At 49.9% G+C, this 11031-nt stretch overlaps 1 protein-coding gene and 2 long non-coding RNA genes across 3 annotated transcripts; 2 read left to right on the top strand and 1 right to left on the bottom strand.

Annotated features, from left to right (window-relative positions):
• Positions 1 to 1692: 1692 nt before the first annotated feature.
• On the top strand, positions 1693 to 1912 carry LOC113566202. The gene is made up of 2 exons (XR_003408984.1): positions 1693 to 1761; positions 1823 to 1912. It is a non-coding gene; the product is annotated as an uncharacterized LOC113566202 (long non-coding RNA).
• A 3268-nt stretch (positions 1913 to 5180) lies between these two features.
• On the bottom strand, positions 5181 to 5933 carry LOC113566200. The gene is made up of 3 exons (XR_003408983.1): positions 5788 to 5933; positions 5274 to 5732; positions 5181 to 5214 (listed from the first exon to the last, which is right to left on the bottom strand). It is a non-coding gene; the product is annotated as an uncharacterized LOC113566200 (long non-coding RNA).
• A 1931-nt stretch (positions 5934 to 7864) lies between these two features.
• On the top strand, positions 7865 to 10757 carry LOC6597763 (SRSF protein kinase 3). Its single transcript, XM_026990739.1, has 3 exons — positions 7865 to 8004; positions 8068 to 8152; positions 8480 to 10757. Exon 3 carries the CDS (start codon positions 8502 to 8504, stop codon positions 10755 to 10757), a length of 2256 nt encoding a protein of 751 aa, XP_026846540.1. The 5' UTR covers positions 7865 to 8004; positions 8068 to 8152; positions 8480 to 8501.
• The last annotated feature ends 274 nt before the right edge of the window (positions 10758 to 11031 follow it).

Here is an 11031-nt window from a genome sequence, read left to right as displayed (position 1 = left end):
GATCCACACCTCAGGTGGCTCATGCTAATGAGGATCCGAGGATCGAGGGTGGACACACACAGCTACAGAATGCAGGATACAGGTAGCAGGTCGTAAATCACCATCTCCGTGGGTAGGCGTTGGTAATCCTTTCGACACTTAATTAGTCCAAACTGTGGCTTACGACACACCATTGAAATCGGCATTCGTCTTGGATGAACTGAAACGGGATCACGGACAGCAGCCAGGCTCAGCAGAGCGATGCAATGAGATCATATCTTGCTAATCTCAGTTGTCGAAATTCACAGGTTCCGGCTGAAGCAAATCCCCTAAATTCTAATCTCAAGCATCTCATAGAGTCATAGTCCTTTGCCATAGATCACATCTCATCTTTCAGGCAACCCCTGTATCACGGGGAAGACGGGCTACTACAGGCTAGATCCCCAACTTCCTCTAGAATAAAGTCACATGCATGTCTTGGCAGTTTCTGTTAATCCTTTGCTCTATCCTGAAACTCCCTTCTGTGGAAGGAAGGGGATCCTCCAAGCGGTGGTCAAGTGGAGCTGAGTTCCGCCACCTTCTCTGGCTGATCATCGTTCCATTCCATGCAGGATCTTTGCTTAGATTTGTGTTCCATAATTTGTGGGATTTGTTCAGTTTTCTCTGGGCAAAAGGTGATGGATGCGTCCTGCTCCGGCAGAGAACTCTGTGGGCCGATTGACAATACCAAACGCCCTGCAAACAAACGCTTAGCGAGGGCATTTGCATATTTAATTGTGAAGAAAATTACCAAAATATCAGAAATCTTTGAGGCAGCGAACGGATCAATCCACGCATAAAGCAACCCAAATGGAAATGGTCTTTTGCCGGGGAAAGTCTCTGTCGCAGTCGCCCATAAATCTTTGGCGCAAACTGCCAGACGCCCTGGCAAGGGGGAATCGACACGGCCAGTGTGGTGTGGTGTGCCTCCCTTCGAAGACGGAGAGGCGACCGCAAGGCGGCAAAGACGTCGCGACTTGTGTGCATCATTAGACAAAGAAAAGGGGTTAAAAATGCAAATGACGTGACAGACATTCCCCATCCAGGACCGTCCCGGATGGGACTGAGGCATGGCCATGGGACCCATGTCGATCCGCACATCAATGCCAGTCCGTCGGGCGGGAAACCCCGTGGAAGTTTGTCAAACGCTTGACAGGCGCGCAGAGGCGATCAGGTTCCTTCGGGGAAGAAATTAATGCATGGCTGCAATTAAATTTGAATAAAACGTAAAGTTATCGAGCAATGAATACCCTCTCTTTTTACTCAAGTTGCGTAATTGATTAGCCGCAAGCTGCAGAAACATCGATATGCGAAAATCAGGCCTGCGATTGTTGGAAGCCAGCGACCTGTCAAACCTGTCAACTCGGCGAGACACCCGACTTCCGCCTTTCGCATTTCTCGACGTCTTCGCACAAGGTTGCAAGTTCAAGATGCTTCATTTCTTTAATTTCAATTACTTTTTCGTAATGGGCCAGCAGTTGCTGGACGTGATTGGTAAGTTATTCCCGGGTGGCTGGCCCTCGAATTCGTCATGAATCTCCAATCCGCAGGCATTTATATGATGAAGTGGTTCGTCAAACGCGAATGTCACATGCATATCGTGCAGACCCAGACGGAGGCCCAGCCCCAGGTGGAGGCCCAGACCCAGACCGAGCACCATTATTGGACTGACGACGCCGAACTGAGGGATGTCGATGGTTCTAATTAGGACTCGGGTAGCCCCCCCCCCCCACGCCTCTACGAGTAAGTTTTCATATTTGCTTTTTTTCACAGTTTTTTCATTTTTTGCGCATGTTCTTTTCAGGAATTTGTGATATTTTCAACCAATTTACAAAATACTATGAATCTCTTAACTTTGCAATCGCTTAGAGGCTAAATAAACCAATTAAACAAACATTTGCGTTCGCTCATTTATTTTCTCCATTGCGCAGCATTGCCAGCGCTTACACGCACACCGCCAGCCCCTATGCCCCCGTATGTGTGCCGTGCTGGGCTTTGTGTGTGTGCGAATGGCATTGCTGAAGCTGCTTGTGGTCGGTGCATCGGCCCTCTCGCTCGTGCGTGGGCTTGGACAAGTGCCAGAGAGAGAGAGCAGAAGCTGTGCGAAAATATCTCTGGGTGAAATGAGACTGCGCGCGTCCACGTGCACATTCTGCTGATGCAACCAGCTTTATTTCACTGCGGAAAAGCCAACAGGCTGGGATTTCCCACAAAATGCCACTTCTGCCGCAAATCGTGGCAGCAGCGGCATCCGCGCACGCGTGTGCTTTTAGGTTAGGGTTCTTGCTTTGCGCAGCCGTGACTTGGGGTTTACTGCAAAAATCTACATAAATTTTACGTCTGATGGATGGATTGGATTCAATTATGGGGACTGCTGAAGCTATGCTCCGTAGTGCACTCCGATTTTGTGTCTTTTCTTTGTACAGAGGTATGCATGTGTGCATTGGCACCACCTTATGGGATAAACCCCACTCTACCAGGAGGTGCATACATATGTATGTGAAATATTTGATGCGTCGAGTCTGGATCGGAAACATTTTCCCAAAAGCCAAATAACTGGAGCATCGACATGGATTTACAATATTTTTGCACACGTTTAAAGTTTGTGGAGGGAGCGGGAGAGAAGGGGAACACACCCTTAACCCTTTTGTGTGGCGGCTGCGACCCTCGGAGGTCGTGTCTGCCTGATGCTAAACGTATTAACCCGTGACCGCTTTAGCCATTGTTTATTGCCTAATTTGCGGTTAAATTTTTTCAATTTTGATTTCGGCACAATGATTTCGTTTTCGATTTGGCATTTCGCATTTCGCATTTCTCCGCTTCCCCTTTGGCCCGACAGATTGAGATTTATGCTCCTGCTCCTGCGGCACCGTGTTTGCGTGTTTGCCCAATAATAAATCTCCGGAGAGTGTGCGAATTTTCGCTTTTTTGGCGCGTCGTGTGCAGCCATAAGGAAACACAATAGGAGCCTGGCGTCCTAGGACCCTCGAGATGCTAAGATCAGAGACGTGAGAACCTACCGGTGGAAGGACCGGGCCACAGGAGCCCGGTCATCGCCGTCGTCGTCGTCGACGTCGTCTGGGGCGTGCATTAATCACACAAATGCTAAGGTCCCACATATCGGAACTGGATCTGCTAATGACGGAAAACTTGCGCCACTGTCAGTGCAGAAAATCAATTAAATACAAATTGTACAAATGTTTACACTGTAATGATCCCCTGACCTGACCCATGGCCAGGAAAAGAGCAGAACAACCCCCAGGCGGGGGTCCGGCATCGGTCCGCTCGCCGGCATAATGATAAACTGTCAAAAATACACCGCTAGATGTTTATCAGCAAATTGCAACCCGAATGCCACCCTCCAGAGCACAGCCCACGATTCCTAGGGCAACCCACGCGCCTCACACATTAACACAACCCTGAAGGACACTAGAAGGACCTGCCTGCCACTGTCGATGTCGATCGCAAGTTTATGACTTTCGGAAATTTCACTTCCAACCCACATATGTCGTGCCCTTGACTTTTGGGGTTAATTTAGGGTTACACGCCAGGTTTTACGACAGGGAAATTTGTCAGACGCTGACAGTTTTCAATTATTGTACACGGTTTGCATATTGAGTGCATTCTAATGTATTTGTGGCATGTTTCCACCCAGTCAGTATACACCAGTGGCCCCGTATCTGTGCCGGTGCCTGTGGCAGAGTCAAGGCTGGGTCGTGGGCGTGGACGGACAGGAAGCAGGGCAGGGTCAAATTGCCATTGAAGCCATTTGGGTAGAGATTGGGTAGAGCACAGGGACCACCTTTCCAGGCCGCATAGAGCTCTCAATTTGATTGCCATGCGGTTGTAGTCTGTAGTCTGTTCATAGCTTTATGAATACTCACACTCCACACTATAATTTGAAAACTATAGCACCTATAGCTCCATCTATAAATCTATAAATATAGTGTTCTATATGCCGTGTGACTTATATCCATAATATATCGAATATTCTTAAGGTACTTCTCATTCCTTATACTTAAGCAAGAGTAACAACAGTCTTTCCATAAATAGCCTAAATAAAATGTATATAAATCAAGCTATGATGCAACAATTACACCCATTAATCGACCTTAATCTATCCATATTTATTCCATTGAAAGGACACTCGACGGGCACTGGAGCTATAATAACACACAGATGGATGTAATTATTATAGATTACCATTATGCATGGACCATATATCACTGGGCCATTGTTGATTGAAGCGATCCGTATAAATAGAGAGCACTCTGCCGGACAGCCCTGGGATTCCCGTGATTTATGCCCCGTCCAGTGAGCAGGGCGGGCATTGAGGACTCTATTTTCCCAGGTAGAGTCGCGTCGATTGCCGGGAAGCTGACCAAAGCTGTTTACACCGAAATGTATGTCACAGAATCAATTGTCCGACACAAAGCAATAAAAGCAGGCGCAGGGGTCAGTCGGGCGACTCCTTGCCGCTAATCCAGTGTCCTGAGAAGCCGGAGAGCGTTGCATAATTTTCCGATTCGCTGAACCGCCCTGATCGCAGCGCGGCGCGGCGCGGCGCGGTGCGGCATGACCCGGCACAGATTGTCGCCGTATTCATATTATAATGAAGAGGTCAGTCCTGTGTCCTGTATCCTGTGGGCTCTGTTTGTGTTTGTTTTGGTGACAGTTAAAGGATTACAGCGGCCGGGACATGGGCGCGAACTTTGCGGTCGGTCTGCAGCAGCTGCCTGCGCATCCTGCTCCTGTTTCTGGCCGATCCGGTGGCCCATTCGCTACGTTTTTTGGAGCACGACAATGGCGCTTTGTTTCGCCTTCCTTTTTATGCGCAGTATCGAGATGACACCAGGATGCGGTTGGCGGTAATGATTGCGGGCACCGTTTATGCCCAGTCACATCCTGTCGCATATCCTGCCGCCAACAGATATGATAAATGACTGGAGGATACCCGATGACTGGTGGGTACGACATCATCCCACACAGAAGTTTCCCACAATTTGATTTCCAATCATCAACGGTGCTGCTCCAGATCTCCGCTGGAGACTGGCGTTCCCACAACGATCGGCAGCTGGGATACATGGATGGATGGATTCCTCAAGATGTACTCCAAGCTCTTCCAGGAGGGCAGGCCAGCCCAGCCCCTTGGCGATTCGGTCGGTAAAAGGGTCAGGTCAGGGAATATGTAAATTCCTTAAATGGGAAAAGAACATTTGATACGTGATGCACTGATGTGTGCGTAAATAACTTACATGTAATAAAAATCCGCTACGGGACACTAGATGGGACACTGCCGCGGGTACGCAGCCATGCGGGGATCATCCTTGATGGACAGCCTAGAGCCGGGAAAGCCAGGGATGCCGGGGAAGCCGAGAGCTGCGATGAGGCTGACGCTGTGGCTGTTGCTGTGGCTGCGGCTGCGTCTGCTGTCAGATACGGATACTTTCTGTTTTCTTAATTAATTTCCGTGTTTTCCTTGGCAGCGAAGGCAGCAAAAGGGCCAGCTCCCTCTTGATTAGCCCACAGCCAAGGAAGGGGTCGCCGTCGGGTCACAGGGTCAACATCGGCTCATCGTCACTGCCGCTGCATGGCTCACTGAATGCTGGATGCTGGGCGGAAGGGTTGCCCGGCTGCCCTAATCCAATTACCAATTGACCGCGTAGTCGCGCGTAATGCCTGCCCCTGGCGATGCTGCCGCTGCCCTGCCGCCGCTGGTGGAAAGCCCATTAGTGTTGCTACACTTAGTTGCACAATCAAATCACATACCCTGTAGACGTACATACCCTGAAGATGCCTGCTTGAAGGAGACGTTCTGCCCTGTGGCAGACAGCTGTCCTCTGGGAGATTCTTCACTTTTCCATTGTTCGGGGCAGTCAGCCAGCGCTTCCTCCAATGTCAATGTGCAGTTATTGCGCCTACTCCTGCAGCATCGTTTTTTTTGTTTTCTTGGGCGACCTTCTTCCTTTTCTCTTTCCGTTCCTCTCCGCTCCTTTCCTTTTTTTCGCAGTGCAGTGTGTGGCATGCGTCGCATTCTTTGTTGTGCCAATCGATGATGCAGCAGCTGCCGTCCCGTCCCGTCCCGTCCCGTCCCGTTCCGGCAGACTGTGTGCCACATCTATTGTTCGGGCCATTGCCCAAAATGCTGCAAAATGTGCCAATTACCTCTACCCAGCTCCCATTATTTACATTTGCAGCGCGTGAACTAAAACTAGATCGAATCAGCTGTTCGGAGTGGCCCAGCGCAAAGAGCTTACACTTGAAAACTGCTAAGCATTCTTGTTAATTTTTATTGTGGCACTTTGTGTATTGTGTGAATTGAATTAGCCGGTAGAATTCTCTTTGAGTCACACGATTTTGCGCTGCTCTTTGGCTCTCCAAATGAACCAGTTCGCAGCACCTGTAACCTGCCACATGGTGGAACTTCTAGATTGTGAATCGTTCATTCTCTGCCTTTGAGTGCAATGTGGATCTCGGATTGGCTGCTTATATTCTCCAATGCGTGTCTCAAATTAACACCAAAACTACTGGAAAAAGTGTGTGTCTAAATTATAATGCTCTTTGTGTGCAATCGCGATTTTTCCAGCTGCCAGGGGCGCTGAACCACCCACAAAAATGTAAAAAAGAACAGAATAAGCTTTGCGCTTGGCCCCTCGGAAAAAGGGGAAAATTACCATTAATTTATGTTCATTTCCATTCCATTGTGTGCACATAAACAGTTCATTAGGAGGCAACCAGTTATATGTGAATAAGTGAAATTCAAAACGCCTCTCCGTCCGCCTCTTTTCGCGGCACGAAAGTGCTGCCTAGGCAAATAGATGTGTATTTCACCCAAACGGGACACTTGAAAATGACGCTTAATTGGTAAAGAAACAATGCCAAGGGCATTCGGAAAATGATAAGGAAAACTCCCTAATTACAAACAAGATTTTCATAAAAAAGCGGTAAATGGCCCAGGAAAAGGGTGTGAGGGTAAGGGTTGAAGACGCGCAGGCGCGCCGTCGCGCCTGGGAACGAACGCTTTTCCACACAGACACAGCCACGCACACAGGTCGCAACTCTGAAGTTCTGGGCTTGTCGTTCGGGGCCCTGGCCCCCGAGAGAGATACTCGTACTCAGCCCCCCCGTTCCACGCAATCGATTCTTTCATAAATATTTGACAAGGCATTTTCACTTAAGCCCAAAACGCATGGAAATCCATTGTGTGCAAACAGTAGGTCGCGCAGCAACCCTAAGCGGAAAATTTATTTAAACAACTGAGCAAATATCGACTGTAAAAAGTGGAGAAAATTCGCCCGGCAGGGGTAACATTTCTTTCATATTTTTTTTTGGGAAATTTCACTCTTAAAAAAGACGGACAAAAAAGTTGTTAAGCTGGCAATCAAAATACAAACATATCCGAATGAGAGACCCTCAATGGAAGCTATTGTTCTCCGATCGATGACACACCTGAGACGGACACCTACTGGACGGAGTGGATGTGATTCCGGCTTGGATTTGGATTTGGATTCGGATTCAGACTTTGATTCCGGTTGTAATGCGGCATCCGTCGTCCGGCATCCCGCTGACTCCGGGGCCTATGTGCATTTCGCAACAACTTAACGATCCTTTATAATCCCTTCGCCGGCACTGTAAACTGGTTATATGTTTTGGTATTGCCGCTTTGTTGCCTTAAATGGCATTTTCCAGATCAATGCACTCGCACAAAAGCACACCCCATACCCGGTCCCACTCCCAATCCAATTCCCGCAATTGCAACTGCAACACACATTCCACATCGAAGTGGCCGTTCATAAACAATCTATATGATATTATTTTTTTGTAAATTCAGTCCTAAGTAGGAGGCCTGGTTCCAAACTTTCATTGGGGATTGGGTTTCCCAGTTTTGTTATTTGCCTACAGGCACTTTCAGCCGCCACATCAAAACACCACTCTCTAAAGCGGAAAAAATCAATGTCTTCATGCATATAAGGAACGAATAAGACAGTGAGTATATTTGTAGGTACTACTTCCTTTCCTTAATCATCTTTGCATTTCTTCTTATTTTAGGGAGGATCGATCTTATTCAACATTGTAGTGTACTCGTACCGCACGATTATTAGCCAGTTCTGGTCGTTCTACCATCCATTCAAAGGTAATACAACCAATATTTACCACAGCCCTGTCTATAGAAAGATCTATAACACCTATACCCGAAAGAGCCTAGTCCCATCTGTCCGATCTGTTTGAGGTGCTCGGATATCTGTTAGCCTTAGCCTTAGCAAAAGTACCTTCGGATCACAAGTAACCAGATCATACGTGTTTTTGTGCCATTAGTCATTTTTGCTTTGTTTCAGATTAGTTTCAGGTTGCCTACAACTATTTTGTGGCACAAATTTCCATATTTTTCGGAACGTATTTAGTAGTTATTTGAGAGGAATTCCCTTTAAGACTAAATATCTTGTGTGCATTTGGCGTCTAGGTGCTCCAGCGGGCCAGCAGACATGTCAGACGAAGAGGACTTCTGTGACTTCGAACCTGACAACGACGATTGGAACTGTGGAGCCGTGGATCAGCCCTCTCCGGCGTCCGACCCCGAGACTGAAGCGACTCTGCGGAAGAGCTCCAGCTCGGTGAAGGAATCGGACGCACAGAACAGTGATGAGGAGCTGAGCTTCTGCTCCGAGGAGACCGTGTCCTCCAGCTGCTTGTCCGAAGCCGCGGTGCACCAGGTGGGCCTTGACCAGAACAGTAGCTGCAGTGGCAGCTCGACAACCAATGGGGTGGACGAGAACGCGAGCGACTACTGCGTGGGGGGCTATCATCCGGTGCGATTGGGCGACCTCTTGAGCCACCGCTACGTGGTGCTGAAGAAGCTCGGCTGGGGCCACTTCTCCATCGTGTGGCTCTGCTTCGACCTGCAATCGGAGGTCTACTGTGCCATCAAGGTGTGCAAATCGGCGGAACACTTTGCGGGCACGGCGCGCGACGAGATCACATTGCTGAAGAAGGTGTCCAAGTACGAGTCGCACGCACTGCGCTCCCACCTGGTCTCGCTCACGGACAACTTCTTTGCGAGCGGACCGAACGGCACGCACCACTGTCTGGTGTTCGAGGTACTCGGGCAGAACCTGCTCTGTCTGATCCAACGCTCCAACTACCGGGGTATACCCAACTACAATGTCCGGCAGATTGCCCGTCAGGTGCTGGAGGGCCTGGCCTATCTGCACGGCCAGTGCCGGATCATCCACACGGACATCAAGCCCGAGAATGTGCTGCTCGAGGCGGACGACCTTAATGTGCGGAGCAAGGCCGCTGAGGCGGCCAACACCTATTTGGAGGCCCACACCAGGCAAACTCCGACCCGAAAGCCCCACTGCCGTACCAGCCATACTGACGACTCTCCAGCGAATCCCCTCCCTGCTGCCATGCCGCCCGGCCGTGAGGAAGAGACTCGCTGCAGTGATGCCAAGCTGACAAAAACGGCCAAGAAGCGGCTTCGGGGACATATCAAGCGCACGACCAGCTTCTTCGAGACGCATCGCCGTTTGCTGCGCCGGCGCGCAGTTGAGGATCTAATACAGCTGGCCAGTCGCAGTCTCCTCAGCCCTTCCACCGCCGGCATGGGTGTGACCGGGATGCTGCCCTTCATGCCCTTCAGCTTTGACGGTCTGACGATCCTCGAGGAGTACGACATCTTTCACTTGGAGCGCTTCGGTCACTTGGAGAAGGACACCGACGCCGCCGCCTATGCCATGAAATGCTTCCTCCTCGATTGCGAGTCCTTCGACAGCAGCGAGCCAGTCGATTTTAGATCGGCGAAGAAAAAGAACCGTTTGAAAGCAGGCAACCACCATTATGCAGCCGCTGATGCCGTTGACGCCGCGGATGCCATGGAGAGGAGCCTGGCCAAGGGATCGAAAATGTTGAAGCTTCTCTACAAGAACCCGGTGGCTTTCATGCGCATCGTCCAGGAGAAGGTGCTGGAGGCCGATCGTGCCGCAGAACTGGACCAGCCGAAGGTGGCGCCAGTGACGAACCGCAAGTGGAAGAACGGAAGTGCTCGACAAAAAGGTGGAAAACAGGGGAAACATCGGTTGTCCGAGACTAAGGTGGATGCGAATGGGAATGTGCGGGACCGCAACATAGTCGCGCGCCGAGATCCGGCTCTGTTCCCGTGCAAGTTGTCCGTGAAGCTTGCAGACATGGGCAATGCCTGTTGGTTCGACCATCACTATACGGACGACATACAGACCCGGGAGTACCGGGCCGTGGAAGTGATCCTTGGGGCTGGCTACAACGAAACGGCAGACATCTGGAGCGCTGCCTGCATGTTCTGGGAGCTGGCCACCGGCGACTACCTCTTTGAGCCCGGCAAGGCGACCGACTCGGCCACCAGTGACGAGATGCACGTCGCAAACATCATCGAGACGTGCGGCCCCATTCCCCAGTATCTCATTGACCAGGGCATATACTCGTCGGAGATATTCCAGCCGGATGGACAGCTGCTCCACATTACCCATCTGGAGAAGCGCAACCTGGTCTCCGTCCTAATCCACGACTACAAGTGGGGGACGAACGCTGCCTGCGAATTTGTGTCGTTCTTGAAGCCCATGCTGAACCCTGATCCACGACGTCGCATGTCGGCCACCAAGGCGTTGAACGACAGCTGGCTAATCATGGAAGACCGCTTGCAGGGTGGTAAAGATGTCCCGCTGCCCAAACCATCGAAAATACCTCGCCTACTCAAGACAAGCTAAAGAGATTTTGTATACGATAAGGTAGTTGAACATTTCGCTTGTAAATATTTCAAATTGAATAAAGTGCGCAAGCAAAACACGGATATGATCCGAGCTTCTTCACCAGCCCAAGAGTTACATGGGCATTTCGATTGTAAATATTTCAAATTAAAAAAGGCGCGCGAACAGTACACCCTAAGAGTTTACCAGCACTGGCTCGACAAGTCGATAACTATCGTAAATCAATCTTGGGCGCAGAACTGTGTTTCCAATTGTAAGGTTTGTTTTGCTAGGC

This window comes from Drosophila persimilis, unplaced genomic scaffold, assembly GCF_003286085.1.
Source record: "Drosophila persimilis strain 14011-0111.01,24,50 unplaced genomic scaffold, DperRS2 tig00000606-arrow-arrow-pilon, whole genome shotgun sequence".
NCBI lineage: Eukaryota > Metazoa > Arthropoda > Insecta > Diptera > Drosophilidae > Drosophila > Drosophila persimilis.
The sequence above is the reverse complement of the archived record's forward strand: the minus strand, read 5'-3'. Positions and strand labels throughout refer to the sequence as shown.

Coding starts and splice junctions, on each gene's coding strand:
- LOC6597763 (XM_026990739.1), top strand. CDS start 8,502: ATGTCAGACGAAGAGGACTTCTGTGACTTCGAACCTGACAACGACGAT.